Source organism: Onychostoma macrolepis, chromosome 19 (genome assembly GCF_012432095.1).
Source record: "Onychostoma macrolepis isolate SWU-2019 chromosome 19, ASM1243209v1, whole genome shotgun sequence".
In the NCBI taxonomy this organism is placed as follows: domain Eukaryota; kingdom Metazoa; phylum Chordata; class Actinopteri; order Cypriniformes; family Cyprinidae; genus Onychostoma; species Onychostoma macrolepis.
In genome coordinates, this window is record NC_081173.1 from 12,827,472 (window position 1) to 12,855,147 (window position 27,676).

General features: G+C 37.7%; 1 protein-coding gene across 8 annotated transcripts in view; it reads right to left on the bottom strand.

The window, feature by feature from the left end:
• macf1a (microtubule actin crosslinking factor 1a) overlaps nt 1-26,742 on the bottom strand; it is a 176,072-nt gene extending 149,330 nt beyond the window's left edge. For 7 of the 8 annotated variants that reach the window (XM_058752914.1, XM_058752926.1, XM_058752915.1 and 4 more), the window contains exons 1-2: nt 26,526-26,742; nt 20,977-21,211 (exon numbers count right to left, since the gene is read on the bottom strand). In XM_058752914.1, the coding sequence (XP_058608897.1) occupies nt 20,977-21,199 (223 nt within the window). In that variant the 5' untranslated portion in view covers nt 21,200-21,211; nt 26,526-26,742. Of the gene's footprint in view, nt 1-13,487; nt 14,412-20,976; nt 21,212-26,525 lie in introns of those variants that run through there. The other variant, XM_058752917.1, reaches the window with a different exon arrangement.
• Nucleotides 26,743-27,676: the final 934 nt, after the last annotated feature.

The following is a 27,676-nucleotide window of genomic DNA, read 5'->3' on the forward strand; positions in this document are numbered from 1 at the left end:
AAAGGTCCAGGCCAGACATTTATCATGTATATTAGAAATGCAAATATTAGATATCCCCAAAGTTTCTGACCCTAGACCATTCACATAATCCCATTTCCAAAAAAAAAAAAAAGAGAAACTGAGACAGACTGAAACCAAATACATTCTGCTTCTTAAAAAGCAATCACATCATAAAGCACTACTATCCATTTCGGTCCATAGACTCCATGCAGACTGCTAAATTTGAGGTCCATTCGAGGCGTGTTTATTAGCAGGGGCAATGGAGCAGAACAGAACTGGCTCTGATAGAGCAGTAGGGAAAGGTCGAGGGCCGAAAGTGGGACAGAGTGATGGGGAGACGCTGAATTGGATGGGCTCCATAAAACAGCTTCATCAGGAGAGAGCGATTTTATCAGCAGGTCTGAGGTGCATAAAAAAGGTCTGTTTCTGGGTAGACCTAACACTAAAGACTAGCTTTTGAAACAGCTGTTGCTCACGAGAATATGAAATATAAGTTATTATATAAACCTTAGGGTTGGGCGATGTCTACAAAATTGGCATCGGACTATGTATACAGTGAAACATCGCAATGGACGATGACATCGGGGGGCGGGGGAGGGGGGAGTTAGGGGGTGTGCCCAAAGCGTGAATACACATTCAGAAAGACACGGGAAACACATAACGATTGCCTGTTACATTACAGTACATAAAATTTTACTTACCACATAAACAGTGGTAAACAAGGAGAGATGACTGAAGATGATGGCAAATGGTTTGCAGATCCTCAGCACCACTAACAAACTACTAGTCTTGTAAAATGTGTGGCAAGTACTGCCACTCCATAGTATAAACCGAGTAACTCGCACGATCGCGAATCTCAAAAGTGAAAGTGAAACTAAAACGCGATCGCGCATTCAAAAGCAGTTTCAATGCCAGGCATAATAGCGGCTCCCTGATGCCCGCAATTATATACAATACAGTATAATTACCCAATGTTATATCTGCGAGAGAAAGCATTGAAATATGTATTTTTCTCCCATCTAGTATTTATTCCCTTTAGGGGTTCCATAATACACGGTATTGGGATGCGGCGGATTGCGGGGGGTACGGTGGGGGAAATCACGATGTCGGCTCAACATCACAATGTCTATCAGCCATCGGCGATGGACGATGGCATCGTCTATCAGCCCAACCCTAATAAATCTATCAAGAAAAAGTGTGCATATGTATAGAAACAGTAAGGCAGTATTAGGGTAGAAAATAATGTAAATAAAGATAAAAATAAAGTCTCCAAAAGAGGCCAGGTAGTAGTGAGAGGACTGGGTTTCAAAACCTAGTGAGCTACCTACCTAGACAGCATGTTTTGGCATTGGAGGCATGTTTTGAGTCAGCTAAACGAGAGTCTGTGTGACCTCAGCTGACTCGAAACATGCCTAAAAACGCTATCTAGATAGCCAGTTTGCTAAACACAGCCAAGATAACTAAACCCAGATGGTATTAAAACAAAATAGGTGATGTGTATGTTCCCAAACAAATGGGAGTTTTATACTGGCTCAAGCAGAAACAGGACCATGTAGTGACTTCCTCCTTCCTGTCACCTCCCAAAACTTGCTGTTATTTCAGGAATGCAGCTCCGGCTGCACTTCTACTTCTAGCTGCAAGCTGCTGTGTCACCCTGACCACTCCTCCACTCCCACTCCTTCAGCTGGAGGGCAACTATACAGTGTGCAGGACTGTTTTTAGACAAACACCTCCATTTACATCCCTCTGCAGCACATCACATATCATTAACAGCCCACTCAAAAGCAAGTGTGTCCGAGGGGCATCTTTCTCTCAGCCTTCCAGTGGATTTACTTCAGTCAAAATAATTTCCTCTAGTTTACTTTCTTTATTAATGCCTCTTGCTACCTCCTGTCACTTCATTATTACTTTCAGTAAAAAAGACAGTAGAAGAAGTGTGGATTGGAGTTGAAAGTTGATTGAGAAAATTTCCACATCCATTAAAAGTGCACATTTAGTCAACCATCATATAATATACAGTAAACATTAAAATCCAAATCCAAACTCTGATTGATCTTTCAGTCTGTGCAAGTAATTCTTAAGTACCACCTTAATGCTATGAACCACAATGCTTTGAACTTTTTCCCTCCAAAATCTCTTTTAACGCCAGACTGTGTTAAAACCTGTTCACGCTAAATTCTATGCGATTAAGTAATAAAGTATAAAACACAATTCCCCACCAAAACTATTTAGACAGAGTTTGATGGTAAACAGAAAAATACTCTCAGGAAACAAATAAAAATAAATACAGGACAATTGTTAAAAATAAAATAAAAAGACCAAGCCTTCAGTAAAAAAAAATAAAAAGTAAATAAATAAATAAATAAATGAATAAAAATAACAAAAAGATTCAATGCACCCTAGTGTATTAACAACTTTTTAAAAATAAATAAATGAATAAATAACTGACCTTTACTGCAACTCCTGAACAGTAGTGTAGGTGCTAAAAATTTTGTTTTGGTATGAATAGGCCTTTAACCTAGACTGGCCTCCTCATGCATGGTGGCACATGACTGGACATTTGAAATCGCTCCGGATGCCCTCAACTCAACGGGTGAGCGAATTACCATAAACACCCACCTGACCCCAGACAGATGGAGTGGGTCATCCTTCACCAGAAGGGCTGACTGACCCCCTCCTTGCTACTGACCAGGCCAGACATGCAAAACACATTAACAAAAAAGAACCCAAGCGACAGAGAGAGCATGATAGCTGTTTACACCTGAACGAGAGTCATCAATCTTTCAGTGGAATCTGCCGAGAAATTTATATGTAACATAATTAAACCACAATGTGTTTGGCTTGATCCAAGCCACAGGCATTACATAACTGGGAAGCATTTTAGGACGGCAATGCTAACAGCTCTGCTGAGTATACATTTTCACTTATGCTGTCATATATTTCCATTGTGTGAGAACACAATCGAAGATCTTGGCCTTCCTTTTTCCTTGATGTAGCCAAGCTTCACACACTTCCTCTCTTTTCTTTATATTTACATTCAAATTAGAATCCATATAGCCTAATCTTTTGGCAAGATGTTTGCATTTTAAAGGTTAATAGCATTATGCCTGGCACAGGTTTACAGTGACCTTAAATTTGTGGATAGTCATCCACATTCACCTTTGATCAAAGGCAGTATATTTGACAAACACATCTGAAAGTGAACAGCTGGATACTGTGCAGACATATGGGAATGTCAATGTTTTGTTCATTTCACCAAACATCGGCCATCTGCCACCTCTTATTTTAACAGAAGCACTTTTAAGGACAGGCTAGGGAGGTAAGGAACATCTAATCTAATAAACAAATTTCAAGACTTTAGAACACTGTAGCCAAATTCCATTAGTCTTCACTGAAAGAGAACAACAAATAGTATTTATTGTCCAAAACCCAAAAGAAGCCAAAAACCAAGATTAAGGAGATACACACTGACTGAAAAAAGCTACAATGGCCTAAATGATTTTGCCGCCTCTCACAGACGTCTTTGTCTCGTAAACTGATAATTTTAGCCACGTCAGTTAGGAGTAAATCTTGTTAACACAGCTCTAGCCAAAACAGATTACAACTCCCAGTAACTAATGACCTACTAATCAGAGTCACTGAAAAAATGTGAGGATGAGAAGACAAAACTGGACACTCTTGGTTCCCAGCTCTGACAAAGAAGAGAAAAGGAATCTCTCACATCCCACATCATGCCCCACACGCAGAAGAGAGAGAGGCACTATAAGGGGTCTGTGATATAACACATGGATTACAGTGATGGACTGTTGTGCTCTAGCGGCACAGTGTTCGCATTTCACGCATTTTGCTTATAATTTCCACACAGGAGAGACTTGGTGTTGTTTACAACAAAAGAAAATATATCAGTATCGGCAATCGGCCAAAATGAGTTGAAAAATATCGGCAAAAATCCAATATCGTGCATCCCTAATTCTATCATTAATTACTCACCCTCATGTCATTCCAAACCTGTAGCACCTTATTTCATCTTCGGAACACAAATTAAGATATTTTTAATGAAACCCAAGAGCACAGACAGCAACACAACTACCACGTTCAAGGCCCAGAAAGGTAGAAAAGACATCGTTAAAATAGTCCATGTGATATCAGTTGTTCAACTTTAATATTATGAAGCTACAAGAATACTTTTGGTAAAACTTTACAATAAGGTGTCATTTGTTAACATTAGTTAACGTATTAACTAACATGAACAATAGATTTATTACAGTATTTATTCATCTTTGTTAACGTTAGTTAATAAAAATACAATCATCCATTGTTAGTTCATGTTAGCTCACAGTGCATTAACTAATGTTAACAAACACAACTTGTGATTTTAATAATGCATTAGTAAATTCTGAAATTAACATTAACTAAGATTAATAAATGCTGTAGAAGTATTGTTCATTCTCAGTTCGTGTTAACTAATGTTTTTAACTAATGAACCTTATTGTAAAGTGTTACCATACTTTTTGTGTGCAAAGAAAACAAAAATAACGGCTTTATTCAACAATTTCTTCTCTTTCATGTCAGTCTTCGCTGCACATTCAGCAGAGTACCATAATGCAGCTGGTGCTAATTTAAATAACAACAGAAATATATATATATATATTAAAGATGAAAGGAATAATTTAGCCAAACAAAATTTCAAAAATAATGCCTAAAATATGACCCAGAAATGATCTTGTCAAGTTTTGTTAACTTCACAATTCACAGGTCTGATTGAATGTGTTGGTTCGCTGCCAGCAGACTCTATAGACCTTGTCTGGAAGCCCTTATCTGTACAAGGAAAGACAGAAATCCTTAAAAAAAAGACACAAAAAGGCACTAAGAGTGGAGCTCTTCGCCAGAGCATTCAGTCAAAAACTACAATAAGTGTAAGCACAGACAGAGCAATAGAGTGTGGGTCGGCCCACTGTGCAGGCGAGGTGAGGAGATGCTGGTCTTATTTGTAATATGGCAATAATTATGTGCAATAGGTGGATAAGTGAGATTAGTGCTGCCCCTGCAGGAGGTCTGACTGTAAGGCACATATCCGGGAAGAGAGATTAGCAACAGGACTGATTTGAATGGCAAATCTCTCAGCTTTCAGGCAAATGCCCTCTCATTCTCTCTCTGGATCATCAACTGTTCATTTACGGTATTACAAGACAGTCCTGTGTAACAGTATAATGAAAAGTTAATCAAGAATACGTAAGTACTATTCATTAATCGGAAGTAACAACTTTAAAGAATTATATACAATGGCTTTTATGTGACAAGCCTATGCATGCAATATTTTATGTAAATCTTATTTGTAGGAAACTTTACTGTCCTCTATAAACAGCAAAATTCCCTTTGAAATTAATAAGGTAATGTTAAAGCTTAAAATACTCACCTGTGTAGAAACTATTTGTAATCTAATAGGGGTATAAAGCTCTCTCAGATCCACACCCTGTTGCAAGACAGTCCCAGCATTCATTGGTGTGGCTAAAGGATCAGATGCCACCACAATCAGCGGGCAACATTCCCACTGCAGCTCTCAGCTGAGAGTCATGCGCCTAACTGCTTTCAGAACATCAAAAACATTCATCCTGTTGAGAAGAGCCTGGCTGCTATAAATCATAATTCTTCACAAGAGTTGAATGATTACCATTCATTGTACATTATCGTTCAAAAGTTTTTGAGAGAAGGCTGTTATGCTCACCAAGGCTGCATTTATTTGATCAAAAATACAGTAAATAATGTGAAAAATTATTACAATTAAAAATAACTGTTTGTATTTTAATACAATTTAAAATTATTCCTGGAATGAAAATGCTGAATTTCAAATATTCACCAGCCCTCTGAAGCTTAAAATATTCACCTTTAAATACTCAAAGATTAAAGTACTCAAACAGTTTTTTTTTTTTTTGGATAAATTGAAAGTTTAAAAAGAACAGCAGACAAAAAATTATTTTGTAAGATTATAAATGTCTTTACTGTCATTGCTTTTGATAAATTTCACCAAATGCATTACTTCTGAATAAAATTTGAGACCATACCTCAAGCCCTTTACTTTATTAATGAACTTAATTTATCACATTCACTCTTCTCAAAGGGACTACAGAAATTGTTAAGACAGCGGATGGAGTTAAAAGGTCTGGAAATATTCTGTACAGACTTTCCTACAAAAGCAAACGCTCTTTCCAAGAGCAGGGGAGGATGAGTGAAGTGAAGTGAATGTCCTTGTTACACACACACACACACACACACACACACACACACAGGTGCTTCCCACCACCTGAAGAGGATAAGGAAATGTCATGTAATCTCAGTTTTATAGCTTACGTCTGGAAAAGTCACACTAGATTGTGTTAAATTCACTTCCTTTCACATGCTTATGAACGCAGGAGATTGGAGAAATGAATTTATTTATATTTTTTACATTGCAAAGCTTTGGTGAACTTTTCCCTGAAAATCCAAAAAGTGAAAAGACAGTTCACCCATAGAGAGAAAAAAAAAAAATTCAATTTGACTAAAGAGGCTGCAAGGTTTGCAGAAGATTGCATAATTCTGAATTTATAATTCATTGTTCATTCAAAACAGAATCACTTCCAATTGGCCATATTAACTGAGAGGTCTGAGATAATATTGCTTGCTTAAAATCTACTGTAATCAGCCCTTCAGATTTACTGAGCTAATCTGACCAGACAATAGAAGAAAACGAGGGGGTACAGAAAACCCTTCAAATGGAGCATGCAAGTATTAAAGACATAAATCATCACAAAAATAAAAGTGCAGCATTTGTAGAAAAGCAGCAAAGCAGGAAATATTCCAGGTAGGATGATTTCACAGCGTGCGTAACGTTGCTAAGCATACAAGTCATCTGCTTTTTGTAATGTATTAAGGGGAAAAATTAGCAGGGCTTCTCTGTCAATCAATCATAAATCAATGTCTCTCCAAGCCAATGTGGCCTCATGCTTTTAACACAACCTTCATGATTAATTCACGATCACAGTATTTCTACCTGGCCATCTTCTACGGCACCCTCATTCACAAACAGCTCTTCAGCTCCTGCTAATTTTCTCCCAGTTTTATTTTTTGGCAGCAACCCCTGAGGCAAAACACAGCAATGAGTGTGTGTGTGTCTAGCAGAGCCTGGTACTAGAGCACAGCAACTTCAGTCTCAAATCTGAACGCCCTGCCACTCTGAGAATCATCAGATATTGTCTTGAAAGCTCAGCAGCCAGTGCCCACCAGCACTGCTCATCACAGCCAACTCCCCCCAGCAGGACGTCTGTGTAAAAAGGGCTAGAGACATTATGTAAAGGGGAATCATGTCAAACACAGTTCTACAAAAAGTTTGTGAGAATACAGTGCAAAAGTAAGTCACCGCAGGAGTTAAAGGTATCCTTTATAGTCAGCTGAGGATTCATTACGCAACAGCCCTTCACAGGCCCGACTACTTCAGAGAGGGGCAGTCAGCTTGCTAATGCACCAAGAGGACAAAAAGCTTAAATACAGGACTAGACCAGCAGAAGAGAAAGGCACAAAATCAGAAAACTGTGTTTCCTACTATAAAAACATGCTCAACTGTAAAGAAGGCTTATTAAGGTGCAGTCAATTTTCCATGCAAAAACAGGTCCATTGTCCACTGTTATAGTGTAAAGATGCAAGAAGCACAGTTCACACAGAAGTCACTTTCAAGCCAAGCATCTGTCAACATGATGTGAGTGTTTAAAGTTGCAATGAGTCAGTGTATAAATTATGGAAAAAGAAGAAAAATGTAGAGCTTGGTTCTATGCATCAGTTATTGATTGGATGGAAGCAGATATTAATGTGAGCTTGCAGTCGATTTTAAGAAAAATGCATGGTTAATGCAAACAAAATGATTGGAGATGTTCAGCATACATCACTTTTCATGAATCAATTTTCATTCATTTCATGCCAACTACAAACAACTGTGGCCCAGTGGATAAATTAATTTGCTCAATCAGGTTTCAAAGTAACATTAAGAACACCTTGCATTTACTCCCATTATATCATTGGTCTCAAACTCAATTCCTGGAGGGCCACAGCTCTGCACAGTTTAGCTCCAACCTTAATCAAACACACCTGATCCAGCTAAACAAGGTCTTCAGGATTACTAGAAACTTCCAAGCAGGTGTGATTTGGAGCTGGTTGGAGCTGAACTCTGCAGAGCTGTGGCCCTCCAGGAATTGAGTTTGAGACCACTGCATTACATAATGTCAATATTTTAAAATGGAATTTTAAATTATAGCTTTATTACTGTTCACATTGTTCATTTGGATCCAAATATCCATATATACATATATCCAATGAATGGAAGACACTTTTTTGACTGAACATGAAATATTTTGCCATTAATGGACAACAATGCAGCCAAACGCTATTTTGGCTACATGCTGCAGCAAGCAGCACACATGTATTCCACTCCAAACATAGCTATCTGAATATCTTTTGAATGAGCATGACGTTTTCAGAGCATTACTTCTCAGATGAATGTAATGAATGCAATGTTAGACACTAATATGCTACATCTGCTACATAGGAAGGATGTCTAATGAGAATTGACAGCACGCCTCCGCCATGTCACCTAACATCCTGAACCAAAGAGGATCAGCCCTCTGACGGCTTTTTCCCCACTGACACAGTCAGGTGCCGGTGCAGAATGTGGCCAAACAGGAAGTGCAAGGAGGGAAATCCTGCAGTGTTGCAGTATAAAGGAGGAAAAAAGAGACAGAGAGAGAATAAGGGAGAAAGGGAGGGGGAATACAGAGGCCAAGGCTGAGGCTGTATGTACTCATGGTCACCGCAGTCTACCGTGAGAGGAAGAATGACAAGTATTCCGGGGAAACTAGGCCATGTGGAAAAATACAGTTGTAACGATCCATCCCCGATCATTTGTCTGCCTCTGTGCACTGCCTCAAGCTCATATTTCCCCTCCAAACCAGCAGAAGGTTGAAGGTTCAATAGACAAACACTGGAATGTTTTTGGGACTTTCCATCTGAAAGAATCAAATCCTATTGCCTCATTTCCAATCAATGAATCAAAATGTAAAGTTTCTAAATAGAAAGCTTAATTTTATTTCATTTTAGTAGTTTAATTGGTGAAACAATAACTTAGAAAAAATATAGCACACTCAATAAGCTTCACTATTTGATGTGTCATTCACATTTGTAACAGAAACAATGCATGATCAGTTACAAAAGTTCAAAGACAGCATGACATCAGTTTATGCTACTGTTCTTATTGTGAACAAATTATTCATACATATATGTGTGTTTTTTTGTGACCTCATTTTTAAATCAAAATGTCATAATCTTCCAATGAACCAACAGACTTCTTTCTGGTGATGTATGGTGGACTTCTTCAATCATTTCGTTCACTTAAACCCCATTTTTATTTATTTATTTATTTATTTATTTTACAATTGCCCAATTGATAGCAAACACACATTCAGATCTTCCTCCATCCAATCAAAACTGATGGATAGAACCAAGTCCTAACCCTACATACACAAACTCGGAGGTACGTCACAATATGGAAAAAAAATAGATCCGTCACTACTCACACTTCATTGCAACATTCTTTCAAAATAAAACACATAATGAAAGTTACATGACAAGCATTCTAACTGGATTAAAGACAAAAACAGCAGGAACATCTTTAGGGTATTTACAGCACAAACAAAGAAACTGACGAGACAGCTAGAAGAAGCTTCCTTCCAAACTGCCACTTCCTCTGGCTCGCTAGAGGAAACGGACACACACAAACACACTCTGTGAAGTCAGTGTTTGTGTGTTTGAGGGTCACTGGGATCAGGGACCACAGGGTGAACAGGCCAAAGGCCAGTAAAACTGAGCGAGGCAAACACTATGGATGGGAGGTAAACATGAGACAAAGCCAAATGACAAGATGGCATTGCACTGGATACGGTTTCAAAACCTTCAGTTATAAGCATCTACATTAAAAATAAAGGAGCCCATTTTCTATATGCATAATCATGAAGGATTCGACTTGTGTACAATCTAGCAAAGCAGTTCTGGTCTGGCATCAACTGTGACTATTTCACAATCTCCAAGCATGCCCCTAGGATATCAACTAGGGCTGTTACTATCGCAATTTTTAACGTGATATTGCCTTGCTCGTCAGTGAACTACGGCTCTGTGTATTAAATGCCGCTCCATCTGAGAGCAGGTGATGGCGATTTAATGCCAATTACAGAACCGGCTTTACTGATGAGATGCGCGTGACAATCGCATGCGATTAATTGCACAGCCCTAATATCAACTGTATCTATCTTAAGGACGACAGCAGACCACCGGTACCAGGGCTGTGTCCCTTTCTGCCATTTGCAAGCTGCTGTGGTTTGTATCCTGAACGAGTCTGTTTTCTTCTGACTCATGGTTCTGTCTCATTCTCATTCTGGACAACAGTTGGTCTTCCATATCCTGCTATTGTCTTAGAGCTTCAGTTAATTCAATGCATACGGAAAAACAACTTAAGCTCAAAACAAAATACAAATATGTTCCAAATAGTCACCACCCTTTTATAAACAGACATGCACTCGCATACAGAGGCCTTTGAATTATTTAATCCAGTATCATGTGTCCAACTCAGATTTCAGCTTCAAGTGACACCTTCACAAGCCACCAAATCCACATTTCTCACATTTCCTCTCCTATTCTTCATGAAACTGCCACAAGTGACAAAGCTGAAAGCCTTAGAAAAACATTAAGGAATATATACACACATTTGTATATGTGTGACCACTCATGTTTCACTGCAAACAGCAGGGGAAGCTTGAAAGATATTGACACAGAAATTTTTAAACTCTGAAAACATCACATGATACTTGATACTGTAATACATAAGTCGTCACAGTTTTGAAACATCTACACATTATTTATTATTAGGCCTAATAGTTTACATATTGCAAATAATATAATAATGTAGTGACCAGTGAACAAAAAATGTAATATCTCAACAGTTCTGCATTAAATAGTATTCCAGTATACGCTGGACTCTTGTTGGCTCCTTCTCCTTTATTATGCAGTCGAGTTTATCAGCTTACCTATAAATAAATAAATAAATATATATTGTAGCAATTAAATTTAGTCACAATTTATATTTATCTAACTATTTTCAAGGATTTAATCATAAGATTTTGGATTGTGCAATCCAGCACACCTATTTAAACATTTTAAAAATATAAAAATATTTTAGTAACAAGTATGTCCAAACTTTTAACTGGTAGTGCATATGTATTTAATGAATCAAAAAATAAATAATTGCACATTCAACCATTACTCAGCGTAAAACAAAGTACACGTCACAAAAGACACAATTGAGAGTCAGTGGGGCGTATAAAGTTAAATCTATTGACCTTTGACAAAGCTAGCCTGGGAAGAAAAGAGGAAGGCTGTCTGCGTCAATACATAAAGAATAAGAATAAACGAAAAGCATAAATAGAATACAAGAAGGAAGTTGAGGGTTGCATAAGTTCAGATCTTGCTGCCCTTAGTCCTTCATTCATCAAAATAAAACAACTCCCTTAGCAACCACTTTGAAAATTTCTGTTGGCTAATGTGGGTGTAATGCATACAATTAATTAAGCCTGATTTACCACGCTCTCTGTGGAGGGCAGCACTCCTGCTCATATTAGCCTTGTTGTTTCAAAAGTGTTACATTGACAAAACGTCTGTCAAAGGAAATACATTTATCTGAATAGACAAACAGTACAGTGTGAGGGGAGCAGCTGGATGCATTAGTACAGTACATCAACAACTGAGCTTTTAGGTTTATAGGCATTATTAGAGGTGGTTTTGTGGTAGTTCTAATGGACATCAGACATTTTTCTAAATAGTACAGAAAAACACTATATTTCCTTTGATATCAAAGCCTTTTCATAGAGATAAGCACATTCTTTACAGATATAAAATGACCAGTTGATACACAGAGGATCCATTAAGATCACAGTCTACAAAACTAGCTCCCAGTGCTATCTTAGGCCCCTGTCCCAATGGCCCGACAGAATCACATTTCATTACAATAATCAATAATTAAAAGGCCCCTTTTCATCAGGGCTGCATCACAGATGCTCTTCGAATCAACTGACATCACTCGCTCTCCCTTCTATTCCCATCACGGTCAATTAGATTTGAGGTATTCATATTTCACAGGAACACTGTCATCAGAAGTACACAAGAGCTGTCTGAGGCCCTCAGGGGTTCACTGCTGTCCATCTGAGGACAATCCTTCTCTGATTCCCAACAACTGGACGTGCTCAGACAGCAGTGGACCACTGGAGAGGATCAGACAGCAGCAGACAACCAGACAAGCTGGGACAGCAGTGGACAGTTGGACAAGATTTCTCAAAAGGGGGTTTGTGAGTTAAGGAAAAGCTAATAAACTATTGCATAAATAAATGGAGCTGCTCAACTAAACAAAATAAACCGATAAGTCCGATATAGCTTAGTGTGATTATCAAATCAAACACTTTGGTTTAATTAAATAAGCATATAGTATGTTGCGCTGCATGTTACGGGCTGAAGTGCAGCACTGGGATCATTTACACGCAAGCAGTTCCTGAGTCTGTGTTTTCAGTGTCACAGAGCTGCTTGGTCCATAGTAAATTCAGTGAAATCAATCTCTGCAGCTGTGCGAACATAATGTGCACCAGTTCCATGTTATTTAAAATAATATAAATAATAATAAATATAAAGAATAATAAAAATTATTATTATATTGTATTGTCATATATTCATTTTTTATTTTACTGTACAACTGAAATTTCACTTTTAATTAGGGTTCAAACTAATAATATAATATGCCTAAAAACAACAACAACATTTATTATTATTATTTTAGTTTGGGTTCATTAACTGGTATCAGAAAACCATGGACATCTGAATGTATTGTTAATTTATTGAAACACTAACACAAAATCTCAGGGGGTACTTCAAGTAAATACTTTTCATCTAGGATTTCAGGCTGACAAAAACGAAGAGTTTGGGAAACCTGCACTAGTGGGAAATTGGACAAACTCATTCATCACAACTACACATACTGAAGGATTCTGGACAAGAACTGGCAACACTGGAATACTGGATAGGCTTGTTGCATAAATTATTATTATTATTATTATTTGTTTACTAATTTACCATTTAGTGTGGCCTCTTGAAAAACACGCAGTCCTCCGTTTTTATTTTAAACTTTCACTTTGAAAAATTGCTAATTAACAACATTCGCTGCATATAACATTGCACAGAAGCACTGGATGGCCTCTGCCCTGTCACAAACCCATGGGAATAGAGACCCACCATCCTCCACTGTCCTTGGACAATTGACAACAAATAGCAAATGTAAAGCAGGCACACAATATCAGCTACAGCAACCGCATACAGACTTTTCCCAAAGTAATAAACAACATAACAAACCAGACCTTTAGTGAGTCATTTACCTTTATATCTCTCCAGCACATCCTCATACGCCTGTGCGAACTCCTTCTCCTGGGAGTGATTCGCCGGCAGTAAGCCCGGGATGTAGCCGGCCATAGCGTCTCTCACTCCCGCTGGCCGACTTACAGCGGCCCGCCGATAGAGTAATCCAGGACGGTGGATCCCGGTCGTCCGACAACAGCTGTCAAGTCCCGTTTGCGTTAAATATCCACAGTGGATAAGGACTTATTCACGCTTCAATATGTTTCTAAAGCGTCTTATATTATATTTGGTGATCGTAAACACGATGAATTAAATAAATCGAGTGATATAAAGCTACTTTGGACCGGCGGTTCCTATAAATGTGCCGTCATAAAAAGATTAGATAAATAACAATACGTAATATCTATGTTTAGAGTAAATATCCCTTATCATAAATGACGGTTAAACATATGAAACGGTTTAAATCTAGATGTACTGCTATATAAACCCATCTTTCATTGGTGTAGATCAGAGTCCCAACGGTTCTCGTATTTAAAGTCCATTGCAGCGCGTGCGGGCCGGTGATTGGGTTTATATGTGTGCGCTTCTCAAGTATGTGTGTGTCTATGTGCGGTGGGCGGTCCGTTCGGCTCCTTCCGAAAGCAGATATGAGGCCTCAGTGAAACGGTATCCGGACAGTGCGTCTTGTATTCCTTTGTCGGTGCGCTGTTGACTCGCCGGTACCCGCTATATTATGTTTTTTCCATCCGTGCTGCTCAATGTAATGGCCGCTTCTATAATAATCACACGGCGTGTGTCTCACTCCTCCCTCTCTTTTCCCCAGCGCGAATGGGGTTCAGGTTTCTCTATTCTTCCCGCAGTGCCTGCGCTCTCTTCCTCCATCCATCCATCCCTCCCTTCTTTCCTTCCTTCCTTCCACAGCCACGCCAGGCACATCCAGCGCAGGAAATTCATGGTGACAATGGCTGATATTATTGAGTCTGATTCTTGGGTTTTGTCGCCCCCGACTGGTTAAAGCAGAGAGGTGCATCTCTCACTACCCCTACCACCTGCTTTATACAGATTAACGCTAATATATTTAATTAAGAAAAAATAAACATTTATATGTGCTGACAGATACGCATTTTATAAAGTATTAAAGTCATACATTTCATCAACACTGTCAGATATGTACGAAAACCTTTATAAAATCAGGCAAAATTAAAGGCAGCCTTTATATTCTTACTGTGATGTAAAAACTCATACAGGCTCTGTTTTAAGTGGTTGTGCTCATATTTTCTGTCACAAACATATCGACTCTGTCACACAAATTGTAAATTAATTGTGTGGGATTTGAGAATTCTTCCTATTAGTAGCATAAATATATGTAGATCATAGTACACTGGGAAAATATTATGTCTACTGAATTTAATATGTATGATTATTTGTCTATGCCATTAGATTTGCTTGTGGTGATAGATGGAACTGATTATCTGAAGTCTCAATTGATTCATTAATTCTTTGAAGGGAATGCTGGCTTTGTAAATGTTTATAATACTTTTATTTTATTCTAACCACATAATTTGTGGATTCGGCAGTGTTGAACCACATTATATTAACACAAATATATCACATTTAAATAAATAAATCACATTTTATTAGAAAATGGAAGTAGCTGGACATCCAAAAATAGGTTAATGCCTCTGAGCATGCTGAAGAGATTAATCCAGAATACTTCCTTTATATACTGACTTTTTTCTCAAATTTGTAGCCTCATTTTGTCCCAGTGTTCAAGAATCAGTGGATAGGCTTTGTACCACATTACCGCACTAGTGCACTGCCACCTTACAGATGCAAAGAGTAATTTCAGGCAAAATAAAGTCACTGATTTGATTCAGATTTCTCTTATCAGTCATGCAAAAAAAAAAAACGTACATGCAAACCCCCCCAAACTCCTAATATAACAATTTCATAAGAAGACCAGACTTTCCAAAACTAGATCCCCTCACCCAGACCAAACCTTAACCACAAGACTCAAACCCAGGCCACGAACTGCTGATCCAACCACTTCAAAAATGTATCACCACTTGAGTTGTTAAACAACAAATAAATCAGGAACTTTTAATATGTGCTTTAAACACAAAAACCTGCCCCTGAATAAATGTAATTTCTTAGGACATTTCTGTGACACAAATCCCCTCCGTCACTTATCGCCTCATAAAAAGTCAATTTGATAGCACGCTTACATCAAGCTGCTGTTATAAACATTGTCTGATATATATCCTTTGCATGTGTTGGGACAAGCATTCCTGTATAATGAGAGCAGGTGTAGATCCATGAAAATCGCCTAGTAGCCGAGCCTTCCTTGGGTGACCAAGAAAGTTTAGTTCCTAATGCTTTTAAAGAGAGTGTTGAAACATTCGCAATACTTCTCCACCCCATTCCTCGATATCCTATACCACAGGCTAATACAGCAAAGATACACACACTTGCACAAAAACAAAGTATTGTGTGAAACCTGGAAGTCACGCATGACCCCACAGAACATCTAACAACTGCTAGCCTGACAGCGGATATTGCTACTGGCCCAATGAGTCCCTAAACACACACCACTGAGGCACATTACACATTCACATCTCCGGGAAACAAGGGCAACATAATTCAATAAAGCAAGATTGCCTAAATATTCTGGCTCTATTAAAATGTATTTTTGCTTTTAAAATAGCTGTAATGTCATTCATTTCTTGCAGGTGGAATTATCATATAAATGATTCTTAAAAGCACAATATTTTTAGGCTCACTGTTATTATGGATTATGTCTCAGGCATTTTACTTCAGTGACAGCGGATCAGTTTACTGATTTGTATATAAATAAGATCTCTTTCCTCATCCAGCTCAGAATAAGAGGATAACATTCTACATTTATAGCATTCACAGTTAGTCTACATTTAAAAGCTCTAAGGGACTATTTATGCTTAGTCACTTCAAGCGCTTGATCGATTGCAATTTGACTAGGTATGCACATTCTGTTTACATTAAACCACATAAATGTGGCTTTGCCAAACAGATACCTTTATGAAATATGCAAAAGAAAAAAATGGAGTTTGGTTCTGTGATTGAGGTTGCGCATAAAAGCTAAAAGCATTACCAAAAAAACAAACAAAAACACGCCATATTATGTTTGGGACCCCTAAACTTTCACATAGGGATGCACCAATAAAATTTTGACCAGTACAGATTATTAAAAAACAATTATTATTGTCATGTTTTGGCTGATAACCAATACAAGGCCGGTATTAAAATACTGTTTTGTCTAAATAAATTCAAAATGAAACATTAGAAACTAAAATTTAAAGGAATAGTTCACCCAAAAATGAAAATTTGCTGAAAATTCAGGCCATCCGAGATATAGATGATTTGGTTTCTTCACCAGAACAGATCTGGAGAAATTTAGCATAACGTCACTCTCTTCAGTGAATGGGTGCCGTCAGGATGAGAGTTCAAACAGCTGATAAAAACATCATAATAATCCACAACATGACTGCAGTCCATCAATGAATGTTTTGTGAAGTGAAAAGCTGTGTTTGTAAGAAGAAAATCCATCATTACAAAGTTTTTAAATTCAAACTGTTGCTTTAAAATCCTCTAGTAATATTGCTTTCTCCAATGAAAAAGTAATCTCGTTTAAATCAGGAGAGAAATATGCACAAATTAAGCACCATTTATAAGCAAAAACAGTCCAAAACAGTCCTAAACAATGTCTGTGGATTTTGATTATGGATTATGGTGACAGTTTAAAGTTAAAACGCCTTGATGGATTTGTTTTAATTGATTTAATAGACATTAATTGATGGACTGAAGTCATGTGGATTACTTGAATTATTATAATTCCTTTAATTTTAAACAAACATCTACATCTTGGATGGCCTGAGAGTGAGTAAATTTTCAGCAAATTTTCATTTTTGGGTGAACTATTAAATGCTACAAGCAATTTAGGCAGTATTTAATAATATAATTTACAGAATGAAAAATAAAATACATTTGCTAATGATTATGTTTCACAGTGTTATAAAAATGTTGTTGTGTTTTTAAAGATTTACTTTAAGTGAGCAGTAAATGAAGGCAAAGGTATTGTGAATATAAAAAAGATGTCTCTACGGAGCCCTGTACATGACATGTGGGGAAAATATAAATATTGTGAAATAATAATTCTCTAGATTTACTAAATCATTTTGACTGAACTAAAACGAGGGAACAAACAACTTCTTTCCAATGGAAAAAGCACACATTTTGTTTCTTTTCTTACTCTGTAGGTGGGCAACAACAATAAACCTTGATGGGAAACACTATGAAAGTGTTTTTCCATTGTGACTCTCCCTGTCATGCCACATTTAAACTGTTTGAAATTATGGCTTCATCAGCCTCTTATCCTCTTTCTTTAGTGTGTACTGATTCAGACACCACTCACAACAGTCGACGGCCACCCAGACTCAAAAGTCTTTGACATCGCTGTGATTTAGCCAATTTATTACCTTTGGACTGCAGCTTGGGTTCGAACAGCTTCACCTGCACGCACACATAAAATGAAAGGTGGTCAGAGCTGAGATCTGTGTGCATAGAGTAGTTTGTGTTTGGAAACTCGCTATGTTTTCTAGGCAACTGTCATAACTGTTTTGCAGCATGGCATTCCAAGACTGAAGTGCTGTAAATCAGACACACACACTTGCCTTCCTTCCAGTTATTACCTCCATGCTCATTGTCTCTCTAACCTTGTCCCTTTAAACACCATTATTTCCCTTCCCCTTTAATTTAACCGCCTCTTTGAACCTTGTCCTTTTTTTGCCCTTTCTCTTCTCTCCTCTCATCCATTGTCATCACCTTCTTTTTATTTTCTCTTTATTCTTTCAATCATTTCTTTTAAACGATTTAAACTTCACGTAACTACTCTCTCTTTTCTGAAACTCAAATTGAAATTCAAACGAGCTTGCTAACTATATCACTACTTGTTTTTCGGGCTTTCGTGCTTTTTGATTCCCTTTCCCCCCTATTTCATAGCCATGGAAACTAAGGGGGACTGGAAAAGCAAACAGGTAACCCATGGCAACAAGGGAATTGAGGGATTCAGGCTGAGTCACCCATTAGGTCCCTCGACACCTCTGTATCTCCATACTAAGTGTCAGAGATAATAAACAATCAGGCAGGCAGTTTTGATATGTCATACTCCTTTATTGTATAATTTATAAAAGTTCAAATGATCAGATTTTAAAAGAATGTTTTTTGCACAGTTTTTTTTAAAGCAGTTTTCTTAAAATATTTTTTCTTCCTAAGAAATAATCAATAATAATAATAAAAAAGATGCCTAGCTACTTTTCATTCTTTTAATGAGGCTTTTTATTTGTCTTAATATCAGGACAGCTATATTACCCAGATTCATATAATTTCACATTTTTAATATTTTACTTGAAATATAAAAATGAATGCATGTTCATTATAGAAGAGATGTACACTGTATTCAAGTCATTGTGTGTATGTATTTTAATAAGTGCTGTCAAAATTAGCGCGTTAACGCAGGTGATTAATTTATCCAGTTTTTAACGGCGTTAAAAATATTTAACAGTAGCAGTTTTTGAAAAGAGGAAAACGATAACTTTTGTAGCTTTAAGGATTCATCTATATTTCATTTAGAATTTAGTGTCCGAAAAGCACAGGTAAATATCACATTTATTATAATAATTGTGAAGATTAAGTCCACTTAAATTAGAAGTTGTTATTTTTTAAAGCCTAATAAATGTTCAAATTGATAGCTCTCAATTACACTGTAATGTTGAATGGCTATAAAATATACGGTCTTTATGTTGTTTCTACATTAGTTTGAAGATTACATGTGAAATTATTGCAATATAAAGGTATATTTGAAAACTTTAATGTTAGGTGGGATTAATTGCGATTCATTTAATCACAAAAATGTGTGATTAATCAGTTACTTTTTTTAATTGATTGACAGCACTATTTTAATGTACTTGTATTTTTGGATAAATTAATACATCCAGACAAAAAGAAAAAAAAGAAAAAAAGAAAATATGTGCAACATATCGTTGACTCTAATGTAGACTTCAGTTATGTTATGTCAAGTCATTGTATTTTAGGCTTATGATTATGCAAAATTCATCAAGCTTGTACAATTTCATCCAGCATTCCCCTATAACAACAAACAAGCTTTCCAGACCAAAAAGAAAGGCCCAAACGTTGATGGAACAAACACAGATTATGTCTGACAGAGGCGAATCTAGAGGGACACAAGCTCGACACATGGTCGTAAAAAATGTGAGGTTAGGATTGGCAGGGAAAACTCTGTTGAGGCCGTAGCGTGACAGTCTGCAAAGCATTCCAGATGTGCCTTGGATATACTTTTTATAAACCTAGTAAACACTGACTAGTGTTTTCTCACACTTTTGATCGCATATATACCAAGTCACTAAAAAGTAACTAAACCTCTTTCCCTTTAGCCAGTTTTCTCTCTGTATTCAACAACTGTTTAGTTCAGCAACACAGACACGGTCTGTCAGGAGTAATGAAATCAGCAACAGCCAGCGTGTCTAAAAAGAGTCTCAAAACAGTTCGGCTCCCAACATTTGGCCTCTCTTCTCCCACACGAGCCCAATCACAGTTTATTTCACAGAACTCGATCCACATGCAGCTGCATGTATCAATGCTGAATCCCAGAACACTAATGTTATACGGTATATCTAGAAACCACTGCGTGTCCTCCTTTCCAACTTTAGCCAACTGCCAGACTGCTTTAAATCAAATCAATGACTCAAGACACACAAAACAAGGGATGCTTGCTTGGTAAGCCTAATTTATAGATTTGATTTAAAGTGATTTCATTATTTTGCTCAAAGGGATCATTTTAAAAATGTATCAGTGTTTTCTATCCATATAATGCAAGTCAGTGTGGTCCTTTGTTGTTTTGGATCTCATTGAATTTCATTATATGGACAAAAAAAGTTGAAACATTCTTTTTCAGTCTAAAAAAAAAATATACTTTTGTGCTCTTTAGAAGAAAGAGGGTCAGTTTTGGAACAACATGAGGGTTAGTTAATGATTCCTTTTTTTATTTTTGGGTGAACTATCCCTAAAGGTCAGATGGTGGATCAGCACCTAGAGATGACCTCTACAGCCCTGAACGTCAGCGGAGACCAGGACAACTAGATGAGCCCCAGAAACTGATCCCCAGTGAAGACCCTGTCTCCTAGACGGCCATCGGGACGAGACCACATGAACCAGATGAGTACTCTGCACAATCTGACTCTGCTTCAGCCTAGATTTAAACTGCTGATTTTTTCTGGCTAGAGGAGAATGACACTATTTCCCGTCTAAATACTGTAAAGCTGATATATCAAGCTGATGTAAAGCTGCTTTGACACAATTTGCATTATTAAAAGCGCTATACAAATAATAGTGACTTGACTTGACTTAAAGAACTCTTTCTGAACACACACTTCTCAGTGTCACAGTCGAATTTCTTACCTGCGACTCGCACAACTGCCCTCTCTGCAGGGTCCAGCACTGAATCCTGGCTCTTGCGCTTGCGTCTCTCATGTTTGGATAGGTTCCATGGCAGAGTGTCCCCTTTGGGCCCGGCTGTGCTTTGGGTGCAGGGCGAGAGAGAGCCCCCGGACCTCTCGCTGCGGAACGAACGCTCGCTCACACACGAACGTTCGCTCAGGCTCTCCTCGTCTGAGGAAGACATCTCGCCAGAGGGCTGGGAGGAGGTATATGAGGGGTGGCAGGGTAAAAAGGGAAACAGAAATAAGGTCAGGACGGACGCAGAAGCATGTAAGTGTGTGAGATGTATAATTCATCACCAATAGGGCAACGTACTCAGAGCCGATCCTCCCTATACGCAGAATACGCAAGCTGCGTAGGGCCCCCGAAATACTTGCTCTCAAAGATGTTTTAATTTTAGTTTCGTTTTTATAGTTTGGTCAGCGGTTATGAAAACATGAATGATCATTTCTTTTAATGCGGTGCGCTGTCCCCTCTCTGCGTAAAAATCAGTCAAATCATGTAACGTGAATGTCGTACAGTCTCAAGACTACCCCCCTTTTGCGTGGGGCCCCCAGAAGTCTAGGATCAGCACTGAACGTACTACTACTATATACCAGAGAACATGAGTAGAAAATATGGCTGGATTTGTGAGAACATATCAGTTGAACACTCGCAATAAAATGAAAGTAAAAGAGATGAAGACAGATGATTCTGGAGATCAGGTGAACAGCGCTGACTCACTTCAACAATGATGATGAGAAGGAAAAGTGGCAGGAGGATCGAACTCTCTTTTCAGTCACAGTACTATTAAAACATTGGACATTGCATTTGGCTGGGCCAGACCTCTCTGATGTGCATTCCTCTGTGATCAGCTGGAAGAAATGGGGCCCAAGGGGGCTAGAGTAGGTTCCTGTCCGTCACATTACTCCACACCAGCTGAACTCATCAATACAAGTGAGGTCAGTGAAAGCTGTCTGGAGATGTGCTCCCCTGTCCAATCTACTCATGTCATTCATGAAAGGCTTGCAAGAAGAGCTATGGCTACTCTGGGACAGTATTTATATATTTTTCATATTTTATATACATATATATATATATATATATATACTAATATTTACAATTGCAACTGTATTTTAAAATTAAAATGATTTTTATTATTTTATTATTAAAATGCACATCAAATTCTTGCTGTGTATTTGTGTTGGTGTCATATGGTTTTTAAAAGCTTTTATACCATTTTCAACAAATGCTTTGATTTAATAACTCTAGAAATGTGGTGGAACCAGGGTCGTTGTCTGGGTGACAGCCGGGAATGTTGTCCCAGGCCATGTGATGAGTGGGTTTTCTATGGTATAGCCTACAAATTAAGTCGGGGGGAAGGGGGTTCGCACATTTTTTATTATTTTTTTCAAGGCAACGCTTTGGGTGTAACCATAAATATTTTACAACATTTTTCTTGAATTCATTTTCATGAATTTTTGATATTTAGCCACAACAGTGGAAAAACTCTTTTATCAAAACTATTCTCTATTTCCTTTAAAATAGTACAAATTTAATTTATTTATTTAGTCTTTTTTTCTTTTGATTAATCTTTTGTCCTGCGACCAAACAGAGTTAAATGGATGGATGGATGCTCTATTACCTTAAAAATACTAAAATAATAAAAAGAATATTGCAAATTACTTTTTGATTTATATTTATGTATTCATGCACCTTTTTTTTTTACTTTCAATGATTTTTTTCTTACCATTTAGTTATTAGTTCATACTAAAAATATGACAAAATCTATAATATCATATTGCATGTTGTTAGAATGTCAGTTCCTGTAGCTCAAACTGTAGCGCAACCCCAGGGTCATTGGTTTGATTTCCAAATAATGAATAAGTTGATAAAATGTATCTTTGTGTTGTGTAATGAAGTGTGAGCTGCTTTGGATAAAAGTGTCAGTAAAATGCATAAATGTAATGTTACCCTAAAAGTCTGTCCTGGAAACCATATATCAGAACGCGTATAATCCCTGCATATAATCAGCTATGTCCTTTACTGCTTTTCGAAAGCAGGACTAAGTTCACTCAAAACCATGTTGCTGAAGCTAGATCTCTTTACCATCCTGCTGTTGCCTGACAGCATGGTGGTTCGGTGGCAGCCAACAGATATAAATAGAGGCAATGCTGTTTTCAAAACCTTGCTATGTCATTATGCCTGTGAAGGAAATAGGAGGAAACTACTGCTCTCTTTTTTGCATGATTTCATCTCTCATTTCTTTCCTTCCACCACACTAAGTAAGTTCACGACAGCTGAATGCACCCAGTGCACTGACAGAGTGCTGTTGTGTTGATTTAAAGTCTCTGTGCAACTGGGTCTGCATTTGCACAAAGAGTCTGGCTTCCCACAACATTCGCCAAGCACGTCCCAGAACAGCCTTAGTATTGCACCACTGCTCCATTTCCCTTCGAGAGAAATGATAAGTTTGTGGAACAGAGGCTGGTGGCATTTGTTCTCTTGCTGTGTTTATACTATGTGTGCAAAGATGTGTTCATGCGCATTCACCCATGAGGAGAGAAGCATCTGCTCTGAGTAACACTGACACATCACTATAGACACACTCACTCAATAATGACACTTGCTGGGAATGGTTATGGAGGAGGGGATCTTATCATAGCAATAAATAATGGCTTTACATTATTCAGAGCACTGTGAGCATTTAGGTATTAGTTCTTATGGAAAATATGACATTTAATCTGGGCATAATATCACGTGGTCAAGCATTCTGCATGTTTAGAGCAGTTTGTGCCTTTATATATTAGGGGCTCTATTGGTTTTGCTTCAGGGCCCATCAAAGTATGAACCAACAAAAAATCATTTAAGGAATAGTTCACCCAAAATGGAAAATTCTGTCATCATTTACTCACCCTCAAGTTGTTCCAAACCTGTATGAATTTCTTTCTTCTTTTGAACATAAGAGAAGATATTTTGAATGTTTGCACAATGGTAGCCACTAAGTTCCACGAGTCAATGGCTACAGTCAACTGTTGATGACAGAATTTTCATTTTTGGGTGAACTATCCCTTTAAACCTTGTTCTGTGCTGAAAATCCTTTACCTAAAAATGACCAGCCTTTTTAAAATTGCTTGTAAATCTCTCATTATGCTAAATTATTACAAAATCTTGGACTCAATCTTTTTTGTTTTTTCAGCTTGTTTTCTTTTAGCATAGGTTATATATATATATATATATATATATATATTTTTTTTTTTTTTTTTTTTTTTTGTAGTAATGATAATTTTGGCAATATTTACTCAAAACTGTGGTGCATAAACTCAGATAATGCCTATGATCAATCAGTTCCAAAAAGAAACACAAAAACCTGTGCTAATTGAAACAAAACAAGGTGATAAAAAGATTGAATGAAATATTTGGTATTAATATAGCATAACAAAAAAAAATATTATAATAAAAAATTATAAGCACATTTTTGTAGGTTGGTAAATGCAAGAAAAAAGATATGACCAAAACACAACATGAGGATTAAAATAATCATTGAAATGCATTAATGTAGCACAAATTACATAGTGGTAAGTACGAGTTTATTTTTGTTGTGGACCCATAAACCCCATAGTCTAGGTTGTTGTTATCCTATGGTTAGCTGCATGTTACTTTCATTTAGTTTAATTTTCACCCACTCTCCACAGAAAAGACCTGTGGCCCATTTTTTTGGTCGAAACCCACCAGTTGAAAACCACTGGTCTATTTCAACAAATCTGACCTGGGAACATGTCCTGCAAAAGACAGATAAAGTGCTAAAATAGACAATCCTGCTTGCAAGGATAGTAGCATTTTTTGATTACTGGCTAAAATGTTTGATCGGATTCAGTTAGCGCTGGTGTCTATTAAAGAAATCACAAGACATGCCGCAATCACAGACACTATTTGTCCTATTTTTGAGGTTTTGCATGTTTGCCAAAGGGCAGTAGCTACAATAAGCCCCATTTGATCAGATCAAGGATGGATTACGTACCAGGCCAATGGGGCCAGTGCCCGAGGCCTCTGACTGTCAGGGACCTCGAGATGTAAAACTCATGTCCGGACAATGCTTGAATGTGGTGTAAATGAAAAATTAGAAACATTATCAGTGTCTCTGAACACTTTTCTATAGCTTTGATGTCGTAATTGCAACGTCCTGACTTTTTATCTTTCAATTGTGATTTCTAATATTTGTTACATAAATTATTATTATTTAGACTTAACATGTTGCAAAAACTGTGAGGTAATGGTCCTGCAAGGCAAAAACCATTGACAAAAAAAAATAAATAAATAAAAAAAAAGAAAGAGATTTGATAACTTCGAAGCATCTAAATGTATCTTTTGCAATGTCTGAAACTGAAATGAGCAGAATGGTTACACTCACACAGCAGGCAAACATGGTCTATGTGCATCTCTACAGGAGCACAGGGCAGGAAACCATCTGTGGATGTTGTTAGAAATATCCTTTACCCACTCGACCTTCTGTACTTTCACATTTTAGCCCAGGAATGGTTGTGATTATGTAAAGACATTGAGAAAAAGCCTTTTGTTCGTCTCTCGAAGACATGAATGAATATTCACCATTTATGAAGGGAAAGACGTGCATAGAGCCATAAATATTTCCCTAGGAACGCCCCTTCTTTCAACACGTACCCTACTACTGCAAAGTGATGGAAAATCCGATTCATTTCGCGAATCGGTTCTTTCGAACAGTTCATTTAAATGAATCGAATTTAGCTGTTCTTTACGTCATGACGTAATTATTCTTCAAATTTCTGTATTCAACTGGTCAGTTGTATCTAAAGAAAATATCTGTATGTGCAATACTAAAGTTAATCTACTATAACCACCATAGTTTACATACAACGTTTTGTGTAAGTTTTCATAAAATGCGATTTATTAAAAACAAAACTCCAATACAAAAGTCAAACAGTCAATAACCATATTTCCTACGTTTTACTTGTAACATTGTCAGCGTGTTGTTGATTCGAGAACCGCTCATGCGGATTCAGTCCAATTCGTTCAACCGGCTCAACAGAACCGCTGAAAGATCCGACTCCAAACAACGATCCGTTCACACATCAGACATCGCCGGATCGTAATGTGGCGGAAACCGAGGAGAGTGACCACAGAGGTGTGCAGAGCCTCTTTGTCCAAACACACCGAATAACGGGCTGTTTATAAAGACCCATTCATGCGGGCGTGAGATGAATAAATCATTACCTTTTTTGTAATTAATTAACGTGAGAAATTAACACCTCGGTTCGCTCCCTGTAGAGAGAAGCACTTCCGATGTCCGATTATTAAATGGAAATGAGGATGCTTGTAGGAAATCTAGGGGTTTTACATGATGCTTAACCGTTTACTATTCAAACGTTAACATTATAACAAACACTAGAAGCTAAAATGGTGACACACATGTATAAGAAAAAAACGATGATTATCAGACACATACACCCCGAAGCTGACGGACAGAATAACGACGGACATTTGGACCTTCTTACCGTATAACGGCAGTGCCCGTTACCGCACGCAGGGTGACAGAGGCGGGGATGCGCTGGCTCTCAATCCTGGCAAACACGCCTCTCAGCCGGCCACAGAAACACTGACTCTCGGTCCGTTTTGCACCGACCCGGTAGACAGAGGAGCAGTATGGAGACTGTGATTCGGTAATGGCTGTCTATTCCCCTCCTTTCATATCCCTCCTTCTCTCCCGCTCTCTCTTTCTCCGGCCCCCTCCTCCTCCTCTTCCTCACTCTCTCCAGTCCTTTCTCATCCACCCTTAAGCCCAACCCTCTTTAATGATGATGATGGTTTTAATAATGCTTCATTATGAGCATTACATAAAAATCACACAAGACTAATCAAATTCAATTAAAATTCCTATCAGTTAAATCTGCTAATCTCATTTCAATCTGAAATTCAATATGGCTGCTTTACATCTAAATCTAAATTTTTGTTATCGGATGCACAAACTTTAAATGTAGTTTTTAATCAGTTTCATCACTGTTGAAAAAGAGGCATCCTAAACCAGTGATGGTTTAAATGATGGTTTGCTGGTCTCCCAGTCTGGACTCTTGACTGGTTTTAAAGGTTTTTTTTTTTTACACTGGGAGACCAACCAGGTTGTGAGACCAGCTAAGACCAGTAAACCAGTCAAGAAGACTATCAGCAGGCATCCTCTGTGATAAATGTGGCCACATTTCCAAGATTCCCCCTTTCAAACACACTAATGACAATATTTATTTATATATTTTTGTTTTGTAGTTACCCATAAAAATAATAAAAGTTTAATCCATAATGAATCTGCCTGTCCTCATTGAGCTGCAGTGGAATTCAGTGTGACAGTGAAGGATTAACTGCTGCTGGTGGACTGATCAAACAAAACCCATCACAGAGGAGCAGCCCCGCTACAAATACCAGTGGACACATCCTGTGGACATTCTCTCCCAAATTTGAACTCTAGTAAGATTATTATCACGTGAAGACAAACAATATCTAAAATGACGTCAATTTGTATAGAGCCAGCTTTTGACATTAAACAGGCTAAACTGAACCCATGTGATGGTCTGCACGTCTTCATTCCACTCGTGCACTCGACTTTACATTTGAACTTTACTCAGACAGAGCTGTTCTAGTGTCTCAACAGAAATAT